The sequence below is a fragment of the Lepisosteus oculatus genome, chromosome 13 (genome assembly GCF_040954835.1).
Source record: "Lepisosteus oculatus isolate fLepOcu1 chromosome 13, fLepOcu1.hap2, whole genome shotgun sequence".
NCBI lineage: Eukaryota > Metazoa > Chordata > Actinopteri > Semionotiformes > Lepisosteidae > Lepisosteus > Lepisosteus oculatus.
Window position 1 is genome coordinate 10,270,439 of NC_090708.1, and position 25,161 is coordinate 10,295,599.

The 25,161-nt window shown below is 38.2% G+C and overlaps 1 protein-coding gene across 2 annotated transcripts in view; it reads right to left on the bottom strand.

The window, feature by feature from the left end:
* Positions 1 to 25,161, bottom strand: part of LOC102699046 (ras-related protein Rab-6B) — a 91,567-nt gene that overhangs the window by 23,718 nt on the left and 42,688 nt on the right. Inside the window, exons 3-5 of one of the 2 annotated variants that reach the window (XM_069197531.1) lie at positions 8,394 to 8,447; positions 7,935 to 8,061; positions 5,686 to 5,797 (exon numbers count right to left, since the gene is read on the bottom strand). In XM_069197531.1, the coding sequence (XP_069053632.1) occupies positions 5,686 to 5,797; positions 7,935 to 8,061; positions 8,394 to 8,447 (293 nt within the window). The remainder of the gene's footprint in view (positions 1 to 5,685; positions 5,798 to 7,934; positions 8,062 to 8,393; positions 8,448 to 25,161) is intronic. The other variant, XM_069197532.1, reaches the window with a different exon arrangement.

Consider the following 25,161-nt stretch of genomic DNA (forward strand, 5'->3'; position numbering starts at 1 on the left):
TTATCAGATATTTACAAACAGCACTTCAAAGACGTCTTACTTTCATCACAGCATGAGGTCAATATTTAACTTCTCTACTTCACTATCTCTTTTTCCACAATCAGGTCTGGACAAACGAAGAAGATATAAGAAAAATCAGCAACAGAGCATCACTCAGAACAGAAACACAATTAACCTAAGAAATTTAAACCTATACTGTATGTTAGATTGAACATGTCTGTATTATTAATTTCATAGGAGGGCAGCGCAGTGGTGCAGTAGATACAGTACAGTTGCCACCTCGCAGGACTGGGGTTCATTTTCTGTTCCTGGGGTGCTGTCTGTGTGGAATGTGTATGTTCTCCCTGTGTTCATCTGGGTTTCCTGCTGGGTGCCCCGGTTTTCCTCCCTCAGTCCACAGACATACTAGTAGGTTAATTGGATTCTGGGAAAACTGGTCCTAGTGTGAGCATGTGCGTGCTTGTGTCTGTGTGTGCCCTGTGATAGACTGGCATCCCGTCCAGGGTGTATCCTGCCTTGCGCCAGTTGCTTTCCAGGATAGGTTCTGACTCCCCTGTGACCATGTGTTGGATAAAGAGGATAGAAAATGGATGGATTAATGTCACAGAGCTCCCAGTGCTACTTAGAGCTCATTGTGTAGATAAAGACAGGCATGACAAATGCACAGTTAGAAATAATATGAACTCAATAAGATTTATTTACTATGGTGAGTGCAAAATCAGGTAACCATCCAATGGTAAAGGTACAGTATATACAGTTAAGGTAGCTAATTTAAGCAGGCAAAAAACAAGTCATTTTGATAAACAAAGATAAATGTATTTCCTAGCAAAGTTTAAGCTACTATATACAATATCCTCAAAATCTGAAATACCTATTCTGATGTAAGAATTCAAGAGACTGTGTGTCTTCCTCCTCTGAGCTCTGTAGTTAGCTCTACTACCTGAATCCTCTGAGTCCAGAGCAAGCTTTTTATCTGAAAAGCTCCACCGTACTTTGATAATGGCCAAATAAATAATACTAAATACTACTACAACGTACAAACCTTTGTCACTAAAACTGATCATGGTCAATGGCAATTACTTTTTTTCTATTGTTTATAAATGGAAAAATGCAATGAATGTGATCGCATGGGTATAAAAGATGGATGGGGAGACTGGCTTCCCTCCAGGCCTGAAGATGGCACTGTAGCACTGCTTTAATCAGGAAACAGACTGCCAGTAGTCCAGTATCTGGTCTCTTGATCTGCCACTATAACTGTAGTTTGGTCATATAGTTAGCTGGATAGCAGTCAAAAGTACAAACACAAATTTCATATAAACGATAACTCAACCTACCTATATTGGGTTAAACAGATGGAATGAAGTGCCCTTTTCCCCTGCTGTGACTTAATTCATCATGTCAATATTATCTGTTAACTTCACATATTAATCATTACAGTGTGTTATATTCAATTACTGCATCTTAGAACATATTACGTACACTGATCTAGTCAGAAACTAAACATTTGCAGTTATTCTATCAAAATGATTCAATATTGATTTGACACCTTATTATTAACAGGTGTTGTCGCAAAGGCAGTATGTTACTGCACTGTAATGGACATTGAAAATGTTATTATTGCTGTAGGAAATTTAAAGAACCTATATAAATATATGGTGTGTTTTACCTTAGAATTATTGACAGAATCACTGTCATTAAAGTACAACTTATAAAGTACTGCATCACACTGCTGCATCATTGTTTAGGATAATGTATGTAATGCATATCAAAGACCAGTGCAATTTGTTCAGTGCTGACTGAGTTTATGATAAAAATTTGCATTTTGAAAAAACAAAAAGCTCCCTAAGGACAGTGTAAAAAAATGATTATTCTTTAAAACATCTGTTTGTATTTTGCCTTCAGAGATTTCACATAAACATTCTGGGTTTATAGTCCAACGTCACATAAGTTATCTGTATTGCCTCTGTAATTGCGTGAAGAAATTGTAACTCAAGCAAAGCTACTATCATCGCACAGAGCATCCTCAACCATACACCAAATCCCAAAGCCATCCCTTGCTGCATTTTTCTAAATGACCTTCTCACAGGCTGTTAAACTGTCAAACACCAAAATCATGCAAATATAACTTGCATTGTTCAAAGAAGGGTAAAATAGCCAAAGCAACTTCCAAATTGAAATTGAGCTTGACTCTTCTCAACTTTAACATCAGCAGTATCACTCTGTTGTTTGCAAGACAGCACAGTGACTGAGCAAAGAAACGTCTAATGATATCTGGCGTGCTTAGTTCATTAGCAAATTAACAATGACGTTTAACCGCATTTAACCCTACACCTTACCCACACTAGGAATACAAATTCAAAAACACAGAGAAGAAAGCACTAACAGAACACAAAAGCAGAAGACTGGAGTAATAACAGCCAACCTCAGGGGAAGCTGCAAGAAAAAGCTTATGAGTGAGAATAATGATCAACCGAAGCGCAAATGATTTATTTATGAAGACAAACAGGGGGAGGCAAAGATCAAACAGAATTCTGATGGGGCAGGCAGGGGCCCGCGGAGCTGGTACTCCAGTGTCAAAGGGAGTCATGGTTGTGGACTACTCCTCGGCATCTGTGATCGTATTTCTTGGGAAAAAAAAGCAAACGAAAAATTATGATAACTGCAAAAGACTGTTTAGACTTCAGAAAATAAGACAAAGATGTATGTCTTTAAATTACAGGAGTACAATGATCAGGAATGCTGGCAGACTTCCAAATACTTTTTTATACAAAACATGGGTGGCCAACAGGACATTATTTACAGACCATAATAAAATAACTAAGCAATTGCATAGTGTGTCTTGTATACACGTATATTAGCGTATTTTGCAGTTTTAGTTCCATTGGTATATTTATGTCCATTGGTTACGATAATCTATTTGACAACATGAAGAAAAATGTATCTAAATTATATAGACTTGAAATGCGTAAACCTATATTTTTATATTAGAGACATGTTCATTATCTTGACGCGAGTTACTCATCCCATGATTACTCCCAGATTTAGAGTCAGACACAACTGAAAATGCACTCGTTTGTGAAATACAAAACAGGGCAATAAGAGAAAGTGAGGTCATTTATTAACATAAGTAAAATCTCAGGATCCCAGGGGAAATTTATATTACAAGCTTTTAGCTGCTAGAGGAGAAGCATTAAGTGTCTTCACTCACATCTAATAGTAAAAAAAAAGACAGTTTGCCCCAGTAATAGTACATGTAACAGACACTTGTAAAATTACATTAACTGCTTGGAAATGAATGATGACCAACAACACTAAATAGCAATCTGAACAGCACACTTCTAAACTAAAATTCTAAAATGAAGAAGGATACTGCTTTTTGGCACACAACAGGAATTCTAGTGATTCTCAGGAGGACCCTATGCAGGACAAGATCTGGTCATAAGAAACCTACAGAGGTCATCTGTTGTTATGATTGACCATGGACATTCTTGGTCTCAACATGTGCCAACATCTCCACTCTCTAGGAAATACTCCCAAAGCCTCTGTGTGACTCAGTGGCCAATATCCAGTTCACAATACCAAAACTACTTTTTCAGAAATGAACAGGTTGAATCTCAATTTATCACTGAGATGTTAGCCTCACATTTTTTAAACTGAAACCTAATTTTCTCTAAGTGAAATCCTCTTATACTCAGCACTTTGCTTCACAACATTATTAATTAAAGGATGACCACTAGAAGCAGAAGTAATTATTGAATTTTGTCACAGTGGAGCCCTGAGTATTACATGCTGTGATATCATGGGATTCATAGGATGTGCAGTTTAATTCAGATGGACTTCTACAACCTTCCCAGCCATTAATTTATGTCTTTTTTCATTCTGCATTCTGAAGAGCTACTGCAAACCCCTCAGTTCAAGAGCTCTGTACTTAACCTCACGGGCACCGATGTTGATGCACAAGTAATATAACACTTATATGATATACTTGTATTTGTTTGGTTAATTAATTAAGATTTTGAGAAAACCTTTTTAAAATTTTCACAAAGGGCTACATGAACATATGATGAAATATGAACAGCTCATTTACAGTAGATACTACTCAAGTTCCGTAACTGTGGTAATTAATCCAGTTCAATTGTATTAGTTGTTAAATTAAATTAGCAAAAACAATGATAAAATTATATTACATTGTGTTAAATAATTGGAACAATTAACTGTAAATATGCAGCAAAATATACTTCAGCAAAATCAGTTTGCAAAAGACAATCACCTGTGTTTAGTATTTTATTCATAAAGTTTCACCAACTAGTATTTCTGTTAAACCAAGAAGTCATGGCTAAACACATTGAGAATCTTGAGAGTATTGAGAATATGCCAAAAAGTTCTCTTAGCCGAAATAGTTATGACATCACCACTGGTAACATTGGGCCAGAGTAGAAATTTGTTGGTATAAGAAACACAGGGTTCAAGAATGACACTGAGGTTTTAGGTAGAGAAGGAAGGAGAGAGAATGGTGGAGTCAAGACATGGAGACGGTTCACAGAAGAAAGACAAGAAGAAAGAAAGGAAGGACAGGAAAAGAGGTGAGACTTTGGAGGTTTGAGATGATGCGTCTGCAGACAGAAGGAGATGACTGAGATGCAGGCATCAATAAAGGAGGAGACAAGGATATCAGCGCCAAGGAAAAGAAGATCTCAAAATAATCTTCATGAAGGTAGTATGAAAAGCCATGGCAGGAGATCAGAGGTCCAAGGGAGCAGGTGTAAAGAGAACAGCAGGGTACCCAGCACAGAGCCTTGGGGAACACCTGTGGAGCATGATTAGAGAGCAAGCCTGGCCAGGAGACACAGTAAGTGCGATGAGCAAAGTAGGAGGAGAACCAGGTGTAAGTAGTTTCCACTCCTGAATGGAAATTCTGAATCATTATATATCCAGTACTGTTAATTAAGAACTGATTTGGTAAAAGGTTAGGCTTTTAAAGAAAAGCTTTAGTGGTATTCTTTTAATGCATTATCCACCTTAAATACTTTTGCATCTAGTGCATTTATAACTTGTAATCAAAAAGCTCTTATCCCCTGGAGATTCATTTTAATTAAACTGTAGCAAATGACCAGTAATTGAACTGCATCGGTTATTTGCCTGAGGCTTCAGTTCAACATTAACGGCTATTTATAAGCAGTTGAAGGGTTTTATTCCTTTTTTCTGGGGTTTATATTAAAGAATGTGAAAAAATAAATGTTGAATTACGTTATATTCTATCCCGCATTTCTACTTATTTGTAGACTCAGCTTTCCTAATACTAAACAGATTTATCAACATGAATATGGATAATATGACAAAGATTCTGTATTCTGAGAAAATAAATTAACGCAGTAACTAGGTTTGTCAAGTTCTATTATGTTTTCCACTACGCTCAACCACAACAGTGTCAAGAGGCACATACTGTACTTTTAGACAGTTTTACCTTCACTTTAGACAATACCTGAAACCGTGGTATCCATAAGCCTCATCAAATACACAGGAATGAACCATTTCACACAGAGGACTTGAATTTGTCTCTATTCTTTTCAGGATTCACCTTGGAATAATAGAAAATGTATTTTGCGTTTGACAAGCTTGTCCTAAAACTGAGTGGGTAACAGAAGATCCATTACACTCATTACCACGAACATAAAAGACACTCACCGTTTATCCGCCAGGTCTGTTTTGTTGCCCACTAACATGATGATGACGTCACTCCCTCTTTCTGTCCTGACATCGTCTATCCATTTGGAAGTCTGCTGGAATGAATTCACATCTGTTGAGAATAGGGGACACATTACAGTGTCAACGACCCACATAGGAAAACACGTGCATGACTGATTTTAACTTACTTGTCTCCAGTTTCAATAAAGGAGCACCCTGCTGGATTAAAAAGATTCAGATATTAACAGATCTCCACATTGAAAAGGGTCTACTTTGTCTCAAAGTCATTCCTGTGGAACCATTATCAAAACCCATTACAATCAAAAATACTTGAACAAACTTCAGAGACATACAGGAGGAGGAGGAGACATCTGTTCCCAACAGTTACACATTAAATATTATGTTTCTTAGTGTTTTGACATGACCTGGGAAGAGTCATATAAAATCATATTTGGTATCTGAGGATCTGAGAAATTTGACAGGGATTAGTGATTTTGGAATTTGTTCAGAACTTTTCCTACTCCTTCTGCTTCAGTGTGTCTCAATGTTCATTTAAAATTGAGTAGTGATGAAATACATTTAGCATTTAGAGAAATGTAGTAAATGTCTTTACTCTTGTATTTTTGTTGCCATTACCAACCCATCACCTTGGATTTAAATCAACAGATGATTTCACAAAAGCCAAAGCCTTACCTTTTTACTAAAATATCAGTGATGTTCGTCAAATCATTGTACATGCTTGAAAAGACTTTTGTTACTGATGGGATTTGCCAAGTTTTCATTCAATCAGTGCGGCTACTCATATATCTTTCTGTCACTGTTTTTTAATTAACTGTTAAGGATCTCTTAATCATTACAATAGCATTTGTTACTGTTAAAGATTTAAAATTCCTTTTAGGAACAAAATACTGAAAGAACCTTTGTCCAGATGTTACAAAGCAGATTAAACATCTCCATTCCTTGGGTAGAACAATAACCATCATTTCTTTTTTAAGAGACCCTGATTTCTTCTGAATTTTCTCATATATAGTACCTACATATTTACATGCATGTGAAGGGTTGTTTTGTTCTTAAGTGGTTAGAAAAGAGCTACATTTTATTTAAAAGTGAACATAAATCATCTAAGCATGCTGGCATTGTTTTGCGTATGAAACAGAGTTTGCAGTTCATCTCCTGGGAGCCAGGATCCTTATGTAGCCCATTTCTCTTGCTTGGAAACATATTAAACTCCGGCCCTGATCGCTACAGTGGGATTTCAAGACAATGAAACTGTCTACTTCTCTTAAAAAAATCTGAAAGGAGCCCCACTGGAACAGCTTCATGGTGTCACGGCATTAGGTTCTAGTTGAATAACAAAACAACTTGTGAACACAGAATGAAGGATGATTTATGAAAAACTATTTCTACAACAGTAAAAAAGACAAGCAAAAATTGTATAATAAATACTGCATACCACAGTGGCATTACAAGAGGAAATTATAAAGCTATCTTACGGAATTGAACTGATTACTTTTCAATGGCTGTTTATTACAAACAAAAGGAAAAGAAACACCTGTCTTTTCTCTCAGCTTCCTGGTTTCTAAAGTTTCCAAACACTGAACCCCATTTTTCATGTTATCATAATCCAGGGTGCACAGCAAATAAATATGTCATAAGGACTTCTGAGAAATATGGTACAGTATATTGCAGAAGGTTAAAGAAGTAATCTCTTCTCTTGGCTCTGAGATCAGTATGATTGGTGTCAAACACCAGCTGGAGGCTGCACATTGGTGGTGGAGGAGGGGAGTCCCCATTACCTGTAAAGTGCTTTGAGTGGAGTGTCCAGAAAAGCGCTATATAAGTGTAAGCAATTATTATTATTATTATTGTTATTGTTATTGTTATTGTTATTATTATTATTATTATTATTTTTATTATTATTATTATTATTATTATTATTACAAGGGCAATCTGTATTCTGGGGAGCAGTAAAGGTGGTAAGAAATGTTTATACCATCAAGAGGAGGCCTGGAAATCAGTAAAAGTTCAGAGGTAACTACTTAAAATAGCTGATTTTGTTTTGGACTCCTGTACTAGGGATTAGAATAGGAAGTGAAGAAATACTATAAAAGTACTATAAAAAATGAACCACGAACTACAAAGTCCTTTGCCAATTTTTGCAAAAGCAGTCAATACTAGTGTATGAAACAGATACATTTGTAGCATTTCTTTACTAGTTACCTTCAGAAATCAAGGAAAACCACACTCACTTGTAATGTCATAAACCACCACTGCTACAGTTGAGTCCCGGATATAGCTGGGAATCAAACTTCGGAAGCGCTCCTGGCCAGCTGTGTCCCACAACTGCAACCTCACCTGGAGTTCAGAGGAACAGGGCTAAGCAGGGTGAGATCATTGTTCATTAATCCGCAGCCTAAGCAATGTCCAATCCTCTTAATAAAGTCAGAGAGGGTACTGTACAGAATATACAGAAACTGTATTTAATATATAATATAAGTGATGTTTAAGAAATGAACATCAATATAGAATTCCTCCTTTTAAAGGGTAAAAGAAAGCCTTTATTTGGGTGTAAATTCCTGTATAAAAATAAGGTGTTCATAATGTGCTGTCACAGTAAGGTTTATTATATTGCTAAATCGATTATTTTTGCAAGACAAAACATTTTGATGTCACTCCATGTAATAGAGGGAAATGGCATATTTACTTACTGTTCGGTCTTCTAAGTACATGGTTTTTGATAGAAAGTCAATTCCAATTGTTGCCTGCAATGAACGTTAAAAGAAGAGTTAAGAATGAAAAATGAAAAAGTATTTTTCTAACAGTCACTGCAGAAAAAAAACAAGCATTATTAAAATCTTTTTTAAAATCACATTAATTTAACTAGATATCTAGATTTTAATCAATGCACTATAATTCAATTTAATAATACATTGTCCTTCCATCTTTGTGCTGCAGGGGAGGGTGCTGGCAAGTGCTGGACATCTCCTGCACTTGACTGATCAATAGTAGTCTCTATTGTATAACACACTGGACCCTGTTATCCTCTAAATGCATGAAGGTCAAGTCTTTGACAGGGCTACACCATAACTTACAAAGCATTAGTTTGGCTCGAGAGAACAAATGAACAAAACCTTTCAATAATTGCCCCTTCCTTCTGTGAATACATAACACTCTTGAAATATAAGATCTTGCAGCTTACTGCAACATTAAATAAGATAAGATCACTTTATTAGCCCTATACAATTTCTTGCATTAGGGATTTGTCTTTTTCGCATACCCCAGCCTGCTCTCCATCAGACACAGACTGGCAGAGAAGCTTGGGGTCAGAGCGCAGGGCCAGCCATTGTACAGCACTCCTGGAGCAGTTGGGGTTAAGGGCCTTGCTCAGGGGCCAAACGGAGTAGGATTCCTCTGCCGGCTACAGGATTTGAACCGGCAACCTTCCAGCCACAGAGCCACTGCTCTTCCCCTGAGGGTGGAGGGACCCAGACATTATGAGGGACCCAGACACCTTGTAGTAGCTAGGAGAGTCAACAAATGTCTACAGTTCCCACAGTTAACCCTACGAGGGGCAAAGGTCACTTCGGGGGAACAAAGCAAGAAGGACTCTGTGACCATGAGGCTGTGGAGAGGTCAGTATGAAGCTATATTGTACGTATGAACACTTGTGTTGGTTTAGTTTATAGGCCAGACACAGAGAAGCTTCCTGGATGTTTCAAAAAGAAATTAAAGGGTATTGTAAGAGCTCCAACACACTTAGGTTATGGTTTTGTGATGCCCAGATGTGCACACAACCCCAGAAGGATTTAAAGTTCTCTTTGGTGTCAGATTCATGCTAGCAGAACCGAGGAAACCGAAGAGCTGGTCAGGCTACTATAAGGTCCTGCACATTTTCAGACACAGCATCTAAACTGCTGTTGAAATACAGTCGCTATAATCCTAAATGATGAAAGAAGGGAGGCCACAGGGTGGCAGTAAAGTGGAACAAAGAGGCAAAGTGTTTATTTAACAAGATAAGCATTTCCAGACAGTGATTTTTAAATCAGACAAAACATGGCAGGCCTGATATTGATGAAGGAAGAAGACTTTTTTTCTAGTTTTTCTCTTGCAAACTGACATAGCACTTTATGACTCCTCATACAAGCACCAAAAAAATAAATCCAAACATATTTGCTCCATCACCTTAGTGCACACCTTACAAGGAAGCAATTCAGTGTACCTCCAGACTTGGGAAGTGTCTACAATCATTCTGGCCCGTTATACTGTTTGTTCAAAGCAACTTCTTCCAAATGCTTTCAAAGTGCTTCAAGTGGGGCTTAAAATGTGCATCAGCAAGTATCAGTACAGAACAGAAAGCCTATGGCTTAATTCTTTTCCCTACTCGGTGGGAGCAGGCTCCATCATTTTAACTCAAAGAAATAAGGAAGAATGAAAAGAATAACGGTATTGATTGAGATCCTGTTTACAGAGGGAGTCAAGCCAGTGAATTCCCCACAGCAAATAACAAAGCATGCCAGTCATGCATGTCAGTTGCAGGAATAAACAGCTTTTGTGGATAATCTTGTCAAGGAAGATAAGGCCTGCATCTGACAAACACAATTACTGATAACAACACAAGGGGAACTTATCCAGGGCTGCAGGAGTTATCCATAAGCTGTCTGCCAACAAAATACCAGTAGAATACAGGAAGAGGGAACCAACTGGGCTCTCCACCAGCACAAGCATGACAGAAGTCTCATATTGTAAGATGATATTTAAATACAGCATGCATCAAAAATATTAATATGACTTAATCAATCAGCCTTTGCATGATGTATGATAGGATCTTTGGTATTGGCCTATCTGCGTAACCTATTGATGATCTTGTCCTTGAAAGCTGGATTTGCTTCTGTGCATATTATAATAGTTTACGTATATAATATGGCACTGTCAAACATAGCTTCTCTCGCCTAACATTTAGGTTTGCAAAACTATTATATGATATATCATTTAGACTACACTGGTTTGGCACATCACAAAAATGAAACAACCACATTGTGTTCAGTCACGAATCAGTCAAACTATGTGTATGGTTTCACTTAGGGAATAATGTTATTTGGAAAATGTCCACAGTTTTTTTTCGGTTGATTACCAACGTTGTCACAAAAGGTCAGTATGTTACTATGCGAACTTCACCCCATTAATTTTTTAGTTTTATTTTGCTCAAGTTATATAACCAAGATTCAAGATTGAAAATTCAGCCTTAGGATAAAGTTCAAATACAAGACACGACGGTATGCAGACAAATGTTATATTAAAGAAATTCTGTTTTAACCATTTTCCAATTGATTTTGCTCAGGTCTGAATTCCTGTTGAGGAATATGTGTGTTAGAATTATATTAAATGTTTTTTCACAGGCTGCCCTACCAGCCAAGGCTATCCTGAAATATGCATGTTATATCTGAAAAGATTTACTTTGTTAAATCAAAGTAACATGAAGAAAGCAAAGCTAATACATGATGATGACGGCATCACAAGTAGACACATTGATATTCCCACAGTATAATGTACAGTATCTCCACACTTCTATTGACATTTGTCAAATCAGTTTTTGTGAACAAGATAGGGAAATATCTGTTACATGTTGTCCTCAGGTCAAAATGAAATGCTGTGGTCACTACATTGAGGTACTGTACCCGTGTGTCTCCTTCTGAAAAACAGTAAAGCAATGCTGGACTAACAGGTCGTGTGAAGAGAGGTGTGAGAGCACTAGGGGAAGGGAACGGAAACGAAAAGCGCTTCAAGAAGCCATGAGGGAATAACAACATGGTAAAGCTCTTCATCTATGGAGTGGAATGTTTGTAACCTCTTTATGTGGGTTTTAACAATCCACTTACCCCAAAATTTCAAAAACCCAGAGAACAATGTACAGGTACATGTACATTGGCCACCTCCGGGTCAGTGTGGTGGCTCTGTGGTTAAGGATCTGTGCCTGTGGCTGGAAAATTGCTGGTTCAAATCCTGTGGCTGGCGGAGGAATCCTACTCTGTTGGGCCCCTGCGCAAGGCCCTTAACCCCAAACTGATCCAGGTGTGCCGTATAAATGGCTGACCCTGTGCTCTGACCCCATGTGTCTCATGGAGAGGAAGCTGGGGTATGTGAAAAGACAAATTCCTAACACAAGAAATTGTATATGGTCAATAAAGTGTTCTTATCTTATCTTAGATAGCCATCAAGAAGAGGAGGTGGGAGAATAGCAATTGTTTAAAAAATAATGAAGAAGAAAGAAAAATGCATGGATGTCTGACTTTATCTGTATACTGTATGAATATTAAAACGGCAACAGAGAATGTTAAAAAATATTGCAGCATCAGATGACATTTAGTGAATATTCCCTAGTTCTGAAGTCTACACTTGAAGAAAGAATCCTTGAGGGTATTTTCATAGGATAAAAGCTGCACGCAAAACAAGCTCTTTTGGAGCCCTTAATCAAAACGTTTTTTTTTACTTTATCTTCATGTCGTTTTATGATTGTATAAGAGGAAGGGATAGCAGCAGCAGGTCACAACCAGGGGCCATGCTGTATAATTTCTGGAGTTGAATCACATTAATTTCAAAGCTCCCTGCCAATGTGACTTGTTTCTCAAAAAGTATCTGTCTTTGATCAGTTACACTAATGAGAATAAATGTACTGAGCATGTTACCCAGAACATCACCCTTTTGACAGCTGTGCCATTAATAAGGACAAAAATAGAGTTGTTTTCTACAAAAAAGAAGTAGATCATAGGGCTTTTATTTCTTGTTTCTGTTCTAAGGCAAATACTTGAACTGTATAGTAACAATTTCAGGTAACCTCAAAATTCAGAAAACATGTTAATTCTGATTTCACACAGGACTCCTTGTCCTTTCATTTTCTTTTATAGAAAATGCTCTAAATGTCCAAGAGTTTCATAACGTGTGTTGCACATTGGATAATAAAATTGAGTAAAGCCTCCCTCAATCACAGACAGATTCAAGGAGAGTTAAATATTACAGCAGAACTAACACTTTTTAAAATCTGTTTTTGTTATCCATACACACTGGGTGAGACCTGTGTTTAACAGCAATGGTTAGAAATTCGAATTAGCTGAGAAACTTGATGCTATAGGCCAACAAGACTAAGAACATGTGAAAAGGGAAAATCACTGTTCAAACATGTAATAATGACCCATGTCCTTTAACACAACCTCTTACTGTAGGTGTTTCTCAGATGAAAATGTTCATGTTGAAGGGAATTCTTTGCTCTATTGACAAGTGCGTCATCCAACCTAAATATGAACAATATGTGCAGCAGGTTATGACAATAATATTGTTCAGACTTCTATGGTCGAAATTTCAGTTCTTTTAAGAATGGATCTTATTTTGTCAAGAAAACAGCATGCAAGCAACTGAGGCTTTACTATGGAAGAATTTAGTCAGAATCCTTGAGTCAGAAAGCCTTAAAAATTGAGCGGCAAAAGGAAATGCATTTACATGGCACAGAATAACTCAAGGATATTTTTGCTTTTCCCTTTTTGGATATAACTTGGATTTCTTTACCCCTTACAAAATGCTCATAAAGGTACATTTTTGTATTTGCCAGAAATTTTCCAGGTATAGTGGATAACAGGCTCATAAAACTAAAATAATTTGCTAAGCAGGTTAGCTTTTTCTGCAACATTTTTCCCCCTCACCAAAGTGTTGTTTTTCTCCATTAGAGAACTCCGTCTTGTTTTAGAGTCCTATTACAAAGGCTCAATCTGACGACTCAGCTCCAATTTTTCAGAAACTTTGCACCAGTACCTTCGCACTCTCAGGCTCTTTACATCAGCCACCCAGCAGGGAGCTCTGGCCTGCCTGCTGAATTTATCTAGAATCTGCATCTCAAACACGCAGGCTGTGCTCTTGGTTTCCTTGGCAATGAGGGCTGCCGCAGGGAGAGCACCACTCTCTGGCACAAAAAAAGAGGTAAGACTTTGTTCTCTCAGAAAACAACCGCTTATCTCTCCAAAAATTCCATACGAACCAACTGTTCCTGTCAAGACGAGACTGGGTGAAAACCCCTGGAATCCTCAGCTACTAGCCACCAAAACAGGCTAAACTGGTCTAATGGATTGCTCTCGTTTGTAATCTTTCATATGTTCTGATATGCGGATATTCCAATACTGCTCTCTCTATGGTGTCACAAACGCTTGAGATGTAAATCCTGATCAAAGCTCTTGGCAACTTACTAGTGTGTACATAACAGAAATTACAAACTGCTGTTATGAGTAACACCCCAAAGGTCTAGGTTTTCCAAGTCTTACAAACAATTCCTAGTGGAAAATTATTTTACATATCATGCTTTACAGAATATTATTAAGATAATTGGATATCATGGAAAAGGTCAAGGCAACTAAGATGGCTGTTATTCATCACCCCTGAATATTTATTTGCATTATCATGGGTAAAAAAGGAAACATATTTTGTTAAGAATACAACATGTCACACAGTCTTGCTAGAAAAAAAAAATGAAATAATGCGTTGGGTGTGGATTTGCAGATGAAAACACTAAGATGGCACCGCATGATCACTTGGTGCAGAAAACAAAAACATGGGGAAGACTAAAAACATGTAATTATTCACTTCAAAGATTCTGAAAGGACTAATCTTCTAATGAAAAATGTGGGAGTGTTCCAGGAAAGTAGACTCACTGTGATATTTCATTAAAATGGCTCTATGCCTCACAGTTGCACCTGTGACAATGTGGCTGTAGAAAACCTTGCCTGGTGGCAGCTCTATCTTATTTGCATTCCACCACTTCTTTTCAATGCATCTGCTGCAGACAGAAAGCCCTTGTGTTCTTCACCAGTCTCTATCATCTGTTCCTACAATACCTAAAGCTGTCAGGACGACCTTCTAGCTTAAAAACAAAAGAAAGGTGATTTATCTCCTGCTCCATGCCATCAGAAAGGAAAAGAGAAGCTACATGACCAGCCAACATTTTTAATAAGGTGCCTGCAGATCTACCCTCACTCCTCCTCTCACTATCTGCCAGCTCTTGACAAAAAAATAGTTTCTTAGAGAGGGGGAAGAGGATTACAAGGAGACGAAATAATGGGAAACTGCCATAAACTGTAGTTCATTTGATCCACAACAGCTATCACTAACTCACTACAACATACAGTAGTATCACCCTTTGTCTTTTTCTTTAATCCAGTGTTCTTTGTCACTTGATTCTGCTTTGTAAGAATGCAGTACAGCACGTTTACAATCTGCATACCAAACCAAAACACAAATCGATGGTCATGGAAAGGTCATGGAGGCTATTTCTACAGCAGTCGTATAACAAAAAATGTGGATGTGGCCTTCACTTGCGCAAAGCAGAAATCAAATACTCGATTCACATGATTGGTGAATACTGGCAACCGGTTTGTTCCAGAGAAATAGTCAAGGACTCAAAAAATATATTTTCTCTTGCACCAATTAATTAATTAGTTTTCCTAATTAATGCCCATATTGAAATAAAACTATTCATAGATTAAATGATACAGAAACCTCATTCAAAGTCACTAAAATAAAGCTTTTAATTTACAGATAATCTCGTTGCTAATCATTGCAGTGACTTGCTATGGAGCAGCATGACTAACTAGCATTAGCAATGTGGCACGGTGGGTATAGCTTATAATAACTCTACTTCAGATTCCACAATAGCCTAAACAGCTATAAGAAATCTGTTGAATCTGATTTAATTACAACACTCAAAAACACAAAAAGTTGCATCTTCCATTTTCAAACCCACCCCTTTTAACACTCATTCAGCACATAGAGGGGCTACTACCTCAAAGCTGATGAACAATATGAACTGCAAAGTGGTGCTTTTATGACCAATGAGTCCTTTCACACCTGTTCAGCAGACAAACACAGTTGTTTAAAGACAAAATCTTCAATTTGCCCATTGAAAACCCAATTAAACGTGTCTTCGGACAAGATGATTTATAGCCGCCATAAAAAAGTAACAAAGAGAGGATTGTAAATAAGTAGGAGACATAAGATGAGTGTTCTTGGTTACAGGCTGCTCAGCCCGCCTATCATAGTTAACACATTACTGAGACCTGTTTTAAAATGTAATGCATTTCTGACTTGCCATGTTTCCATTTAATTACATACTGTACAGTATATAAATACTGAATGTACAATGATCTTTATTGTGTATCTTTATTGTGTACAATCTAACATCCATTCTAATGTTAGGAAACCTTTTACATGTATTTTTAATTTTCCATGAGTTGCGAAAGAAATGAAATCTCCAAAGCAGGCCACAACTTTTGCAGCTAAAGCCTAAAATGAATACATTTAAAGGAAGACATGCAGTAGTGTGTTGGTGATGTCACCGTTGGCAATTTGCCAATAGAACATCAATAACCCATTTTTTTCTGGACCGCAGCAAACAACCTGCAACAACTAATTAAACCCTATTGATTAGATTATAATAGTTGAATGTGGTCTTTTTAGTGCTTTTAGAAACATAAAATGATGCAGAGCATTACGTCTAAATGTTTTGTTATTTGTGCCTTCAAAGTGACATGAGAATGTTTCACAATGCTCCTGAGCTCTACAGATTTTATTTTGCTCTAAATCTTCTCATGACATATCAGGGTCAAAACAGGGCACATTGATTGCAGTATGGACAGTAGAGACATGCCAGAATGACACTGAATTAGCTCTTCCTGAATGAGACATCTCTGGGTAGTGGCCCAAGGCTGACACAATCAATGAGAATCTTTCCAGACAAGCTCATTAACAAGCAGCTTCAAGCAGCAATGCAGGTAAATCCTACATGTGGAGGCAAAGCAGAAATATTCCTATGGAGTCACATCTAAGGAATCATTTTTTAAAAGAAGATTTGTATCAATGGGACATTGTGAATGAATGATAAATATTGCAGGTGTGAGGGTGTAACTATTTAAGCTCTTTCCACAAAGAGAAAACAAAAACACACATTACTGTGAATAGCTATGATTTAAAATGTAAAGTTATGGACTAGCATGAATCAGCTTTTTTAAAGCATTTTTCTTTGCATCAATTAATTAGTCACACTGTAGGAGGTCCCTACAGCACCTCAACAGGAAAGACACTGCCTATGCAGTTTAAAATCGAATTGTCTAGGTGGATCAAAGACTTACCGGGTGAAAGAAACAGAAACTTAAAAGCCATTTGCAACAGATATTGTGGTTTAGGTGCAACAATTCACAGGTGCTGCTATTAAGTAATCCAAGGTACTGGCATTGAACACTTTAGCATTACACGTGATATACAATTGATAACTAAAACAGATCAATCATCAATGTGAAATGGATCGATTTAGCGTTCAGGCCTCAAATCTGTGCAAAGCATGCAGGGATTCCAAATCCTAAGAGACTGAACAATCTGTTTTTTCTCTCAAGGTCTCAGAGACCTTTAATATCTGTAGAAAACCAAACAACGGTCTGAGCAAACCTTCCAGGCTAGGTAACAAATCTCTGCAGTTGCCATTAATCCTGCCCCCCTGTCCCACAGGGGTTTAGTCAGGGGATGAGGACGTGGGAGCACAGAGATTTGTTTCCTCTGCATTCCTCTGGAGCTGCTGTAATTATTCACACATCCCTATGCCAGTCAAGTCAATACCTCCCTATAATCAGCCAATTACCTACACAATCATCTCTAAAGGAGATAAGAGGATAATTCAACTTCTGGCCAATTTCCCTTGTAAATGCAGTTCTACAATCAGAATTATTGAATGGATCTTGGCCTCAGTATGCAACAATCGTGAAATAAAAAAAAAACATTTCAGAAATCCACTTACATTAAACAGGTTTATGTCTATATTTCTCTATGGTCTGTACAATGAACAAAAGAGCACATTTTTCATTTGCACATCCTATTCAGAAAAAAAAGTTATCATAATCAGCAAATTTGTTAACTACAATGCAAAATAGTAAGACAAACACTGGTAATATTTTATAACAGCAACAATTCCAATCTTACTGAATGCAAACCAACAAAAAAATTAAAATTAAAAAAGATTCCACTCCACAAAACGCATGTGGACCACGAATGTCAGTCCATTTAGAAGCAAGAGACATGGAAAAATACAACCTACTGAGCAGATTATAGATGAGAAAAGATTGATGCATCCAGTTTTTCGCACCATTTACATCTATAATCATGATCTACTGTACAATGGTGAGAAATCTGGCCCACAACTTTTATAAACATAATTCACAAACCTCCTTTGTGCCTTTGAATCAGAACACATGTGCAATGACAACATTAACCATGCAACACTAACGTTATGGATTTGCTGCTGTGTACAGTTGTTAATTAATGTCTGGAGGCCTCAGGAGTCCTCCCAGAAAGGCCTTTCCTATTAGTTACACAGCTAACTGTCACTGAAGGAGCTCCAGAAAAGTAAATGACATTAAAATCTCATCGTCTGAGGAGACAACGTCTGTTCTGTATACAGTATACAGTACATTATGATGCCTGGTTTGTGGACTCTGTGCTATAGCCAACAAATACAATCCATGTAACCTAACCAAATCAGGAATGTCTGTAATCTCAACAAAACGTAAATGAAGGTTGTGAATCCGCAATACTTTTCTCAGAAGTTTAACTGGTATTTTTCTTTTTACCAGAGTTACATAAGGTTATCAACTCAACTTATACTTAACACAACGAAGATTTAATGTAGACTTCCAAATAATGGCAGCAGGAATAACTGAGACAGGAAGCGTCCAAGTGGCAATGCCTTCTGACTAACATATTTCACTCATTCAATGCTGTATTATTAGGTTGATGAAGCTCCAAAATATATCAACTTCATTAACTTTCAATTCAACTAATATATTGAGACCTTACATATAATATATTAAAACTTGTTTTTCTCAATGTTTGTGTAAGGGCAAAACACACAAAAACAAATTTCATAATAGCATGGAAATTTGCACTTAGTATGCAATTTGGCATTTTCAGGATCTGTAATTAGCTCCAGAAGTTAATGACAATACATTCTCCTATTGGCAGGGTCAAGAGGAAGTATACAATGGCATTTAATATTATTTAATACCAATTAATACTTAAATGGTATTTAAACTTCACCCATCCACCAGATGGAAATTCTACCTGTTATAGAAAAGAAGAAAATATCTCTGCAGAACACTATTTTTAAGAATACAGTATTAAACTGATGTATATTGTTAAACAGTGTTGGGTCTGCTACTTTTATACAGTAGGCACATTTTACAGCAGACTCCATGTTGTCTTTGATAGCCCAGTAAAGAAAAGCCACTGTAACCAGGCATATTAATATTATTATGAATATTATCTTATACTGTATCAGTTCAATACACTGAAGATCAGCATTCTGAACCGGCCAAGGAAAAAAAGGTAAAATTCAAAGTGCAACATGAGCACTCCCTGCCCATTTCTTAACTCACAGGCTGATATTATTATTCCTGTTTAGCTATTAGATTCACCAGGGCATAGACCCGTACAGATAAATAACTCACTGTTTCTGGAGAGACTAGATATCCCCAGAGGGACTTCTAAAACATTCTGAGCCGTGATTTACTTTCACGTTCAATGCTTCTTGTTTGCCAGGTGTGCCGATTTGTCACCTCAACAGACAAGCCTGGTGATATTTAGGGCAACACAGTGTTGTCATCTATACCTGCCCATCTGATCACTGTCTGCTGAGTTCACCATGCTGTTGAAAACAAGCAGCCATTGAGAAAACCTCCAGATGGCTTTGGAAAAAGGCTAAAACATTTAAACCATCAGTAACTACTAATAATCAACTGAGCAAGATGAGACCGGTGGTCTCCTGTTAGTCACCCTATAATTTTATTTGATAAGGAAGCAGGCAAATGTGTTAAACCACTCCAATGAATAACAAACCTCCACTTTTTTAGTTACACCATTCTCCACACTTGCCATATTTGACATTTTTTGTTTGCCTGAGAAACATTTAAGATTGTGAAATTCTATTTAAAACAAAATGTTTTTCTTTTTTGTTTTGATCACACAAGGGATCTAGAAAGCTGCAAAAAATAAACCTTTAAACCTGCTTATCACATGAAAGAAACAGTTGTCCACCCTGCGGATAGCTGTGCTTATCTATGCACATTAAAGAAAACTAAAAGCGTCTCTCCTCAAAGGCAAAGTAAAGGTTCTAAACATAAACCATTAAGGCTTCATGTATGTGGCGCCTCCAAGTGGTGTATAAAATACTGCTTCTGTACCCTGGAGTAACTTAATAATAATAATAATAATTGCTTACACTTATATAGCGCTTTTCTGGACACTCCACTCAAAGCACTTTACAGGTAATGGGGACTCCACTCCACCACCAATGTGCAGCATCCACCTGGATGATGCGATGGCAGCCATAGTGCGCCAGAACGCTCACCACACACCTGCTATCAGTGGGGAGGCGAGCAGAGTGATGTAGCCAATTCATAGAGGGGGATTATTAGGAGGCCATGATTGGTAAGGGCCAATTGGAAATTTGGCCAGGACACCGGGGTTACACCCCTACTCTTTTCGAGAAGCGCCCTGGGATTTTTAATGACCACAGAGAGTCAGGACCTCGGTTTTACGTCTCATCCGAAGGACAGCGCCTGTTTACAGTATAGTGTCCCCGTCACTTTACTGGGGCATTAGGACCCACATGGACCACAGGGTGAGCGCCCCCTGCTGGCCCCAATAACACCTCTTCCAGCAGCAACCTTAGTTTTTCCCAGGAGGTCTCCCATCCAGGTACTGACCAGGCTCACACCTGCTTAGCTTCAGTGGGTTGCCAGTTGTGAGTTGCAGGGTGATATGGCTGCTGGCTTACTTCATGCCAGTGAAATGCTATGCAACTGGATATACATGAGTATGCACCTAGCTGTATTTGCACAAAACAAATTGGTTTATACTCTGAGAAGCAATAATAACACAACAAATAAGTATTGGGAATATTGAAAATTCTGTGCTGTGTCAATCTCTCAAGCAATGTGATGTACTGTGCTGTGACAGACTTTGGCAGACAGCCATCATTCCTGTCCAAATGACGCACAAAGACCCCAGAGTGCGGCAGAAATTAGTTTACAAATACAATGCCTGGCACACAACAAATTCCACTATCATCAGCATTAAGGTGCATGTTTATTAACATGTCAGCTTCCTTTGTCAAACATTATACAGTATATATTTCTGAATACTTCTAATATCCTCATGCATTCTCTACTCTAGAGACCTCATGGTTTGTACCTGTGTATACCAGGGTGTAGTAGTTGAGAACTGAGAAAAACGTGTCTGTGCCGTAACTATAAAATAAAGGTCAAAGAATTTCAAAGCAGCCCTGTATTAGTCTTAGTTAATGTGTTAAGTAAAGTCTTTGGCTTTAACCTGCTTGGCCAAGGCAATAAGACATGGCTATATAATGAGGTGCCTGGCCTCCTCCAAATACAGCGAACCAAGAGGCTGGCGCAATGACATTGGAATGCAGATGGTGGAGGGCTGCTGAGCAGTGATCACAAGGGAGGAAAGCCTGAGTCATACTTACAATAATGTGGCAATGTGTGTGCTTGAGGGAACAGGGGGATTTGTCTTTCACCAGAACTTGCATTATTGCCTCCATTAACTGGATTATTATTCAATGTGCAAATTAGCTGGCTAATGCTTAATTACTGAATCACTAATCATTTAATTTTGCAGCAACAGACATGCAGGAAACTACCTGCTTCTTTAGCCACAACGGAAAGATGGAAAGATCCTATATGTAAACTAAAAAAATTACGAATACTGAATAGGTTATCACTTTTTTTTAATCTAGTCCCCTTTCCTCAGCTCACTGTAAAAACTTTGATGTTCACGTTACTTCAGGGCACCTAATGGAAATTTAATGGAAAGAAGTTGCTGAGTGAACAAAATTTGGAAAGGAGGCCAGATCAAGGAATAGAGATTTAGCATTTACTTCTCTAAATACTCTTGGACACAATATCACTCCCAGCTGGGGTCTTTCGGGCCTTTCAACATCAGACACCCTCTCCCAGGTGAACCAGCTGGGAGTGATCACACCTTATTGGCAGTAAGGGTCACTCCTTCTGATCCAGAGACCCTTGGACGCTTTCTCTGCAGCACGTTTGTGACCTTACAGGTTCTTCTCCTGTTTGCCCATGATATGCCTAACATACAAAATCCCCTTCAGCAATGGGCACACAACTGGTCTTCCAGTCCTGCCACTTGCAATCACTGGCCAGTTCCTAATAGTCATGTTCCTGCCATTCTCTTCCTCCAAGCAATTCTGTCAAGGCACTGTCAGCTCATGCATGATAACCTGTTTTATTGTGCCTGAGACCAGTACAATGTCTGGCCAAAAATAGTATTTCTGATGTGCTCACTGACGTTTAACTGCCGTGTCAAGTCTACCATCATGTGCCAGTTGTTGGCAGTTACAAGGAGATCTGTAGTTGGTCTGGATGTTTGCCTCAGCTGTTCTCCAGCTCTATCAAAAGTGAAGGCTTCTGTGGTGGGACATTAATGCCTACTGCCTCCAGTCCCTTTTCAGATTGTGTCTGCAATGGACTTAAGGACCTAGTCATGACATCAGTGAGTGACCTTCTCCCAGCACTTTTGTATAGCTGCTAAGTGTTGCATTCCCTGGCCACAGTAGACAAGTAGGTGTCACCACTTTACATCCCCCCAAAAATACTAGTACTATTACAAATAGGGGGTTTCAAAACTGGTGAATATCAGTACTGGCTGAGTAAAATAAGTAAACTCCCAACTTGTAAGTGATTTATCCAGAATATACTGTTTATATAATTAGAGGCACGTGAGTTCTTTGTTCTCAGTTTTGGTGAAGAGAGTAATAATCCAAGCACATGTGTTTAATTGTATTATCAATGACAATATAAACACAAAACTACACACACCACAACATACAAGTCACTACATTTACAGTATGTTAAGGCGCTACTACGTATTGAACTCTTAAATAATGCCTACAGAGACCAAAATAAGAGATAAGCTGCTTTCTTAATAAATGCAATATAACAGTTTAACCTCTCTCTCTGCAAACATGTATGCCTTAAAATAAATGGGAGCATGTGTCCCTATTCTAAAAATGCAGCCACAAGCAGGAAAGACCACCTTTAACCAAGGTATCTTTTAACTAGGAAACCCAAGTTCTCTAAAAAAGACAGAATAGCAAGTTCTATTTAGCAAGGATCAAATACGTAGCTCCAGTCAGATTTTGTTTGGATGATCATAAAGTAGTGGCTCTCCCCTGGCACGAGCTTCAGGTTTCCAACTCCTCTCTTGTGGTCTGACCTTCTTTCTCTCCTCTCTTCTCTCTCCTGTCCTCTCTGCTTCTGCTCTTTCTTTAGTCTTAATGTGATCTCACATGGTGTGTTTCTGGACTGCTCATGGACAACCTTTTATCCACAACTTATTTAACTAGGTGTGTGTTTTAGTCGAGTCTGACTCTTCGTGATCTCATGGACTTTAGCATGCCAGGCCTGTCCGTCAACAACTGCTTCTCTGAGGTCTTGCAAATTCATATTCATGACTTCAGTCCTTTTCCTAGTTTCCCTGTGCCTTACTCGTTCTTCCGTTGTGTCTTGTTGTCTGGGGCTTTATATTTCCGGATCTCCCTGTCATCCTGGGTCGGCATTGGGATCGGTTGTCGAGAGCTTCGCCTCACCAGGTCGCCCCACGTCTGCTACCTGAGGGCTTACGTCTCGTCCCCCGACTCCGCCCGATACCTTGAGCCCAGACCGCACCCCAGTGTTTGCTCCGTTCCTGCCGCTACGCATAGGGTCCTCCCGTCTCGCTGGTCTCTCTCCACGGCTAGCCCCCGGCTTCCGTGACACTATCTATCCGTCTTAACCTCTGCCGCCCCCTTCTTCTTTTCCCTTCAATGTTTCCCACCATCAGAGTCTTCTCCAGTGAATCCTGTCTAATATATTGTCTATATGGCCAAAGTATGTGAGTTTTAATTTCACTATCAATACTTCCAATGAAAAATCTGTGTTTATTTCCTTGCGTATTGACTGATTTGATCTTCGTGCAGTCCAATTTTCTCCAACACCACAGTTCAAAAGAATCGATTTTCTGACGCGCAGCCTTACTTACCATTGAACTCTCCCATCCATATGTTACTACAGGGAAGACCATAGCTTTCACAATACGGATCTTTGTTGACAATGTAATATCTTTGCACTTTAATATCTTATCCAGATTTCCTCCCAAGAAGCAAGCATCTTTTGATTTCATGGCTACAATCACCAGCTGCTGAGATCCTTGAGCCTAGGTAAACCAAGGTACAGTATATCAGAGGAGCCCCTACATCTCAGCAAACCTCCCCTCTGCTTTGAAGATGGTAATGTTAACACTGCCAGGTGCTACTTTTAGAGACATTTCCTAGTCACCTACAGCTGTAAAAGTATCATTATGTTTATGATGTTAGGTTATGAAAAACAGAATTTCTCCATCATTATTAAGATAAAGGGGTATGTACAATATGTAGGACTGAGATAATGTAATTTGTGCTTTTGCAAACCTGTATTTGGGGAGTATAATTCTATTAATATCAAAATAAAATCTGCAACTAGATTAGATTTTGTATGAGTGACAGTAGAGAGATAGTAGGAAGTTTAAAAGATCTGTATTATTTACTCCCTATTTGTAGTTTGTTGTTTTTAAATGAATAGTACATTGTCCCAAATAAGAGGAAATAAATCTATTTACTGGAACAAATTATTATATGCTGCTTAACCTTCACATCGCCGTGAGGGAATTTGCTGAACTCTTTCTTGTTCCGAAGGAGCTGTACAGTTTTTGACTTGTTTTACAAGTAAGGCTGTCAAGTTAATGAATCTGGGCAGTTTGCACTTCCTCAAAGAAGCAACACAAACTCTCAGGGGATTATCGCTGGCAAAAGATCTTAATTAATGTCAAGGAACGCAGATAACATTCAGGTACAAAAACCTGATCTGACAGGAAACTCCAAGGTGTAGATGACAGTGTTAAGACCCTTTAGAAACAAACTCCTAATTAGAGTCGGGCTTATTTTCTCAATGCACAACAAGGGACATAAGCAATGCTTTGTTGTTTATTTCTTGTATTAACACTTAGAGCAAATTATACAACAATGGTAGGGTGTAAATGAAAAAGTCACTAGTTATGTATTATACTGTGGGCTCTACTGTGGGGGTAGGAGCCTTGTAGGTTGATCGGTGTGCATGTCTGTTCAAGTGCTTTGCTTGTCATATGAGTTCTGTAATTTCTGACTCTGTGATTAAGGCCCAGGGAGGCACTTACTGTACAGTATTTCAACCTCAGAACCCAGTGAAAATTCCAGCTACACTCCCTTATATTAACACAAATTCCTACTGTACATATATACAAACACATACTGTATAAATGTCTATATACAGTAAGCACAAATATGTATTAAAAAGTTTGGGAAGT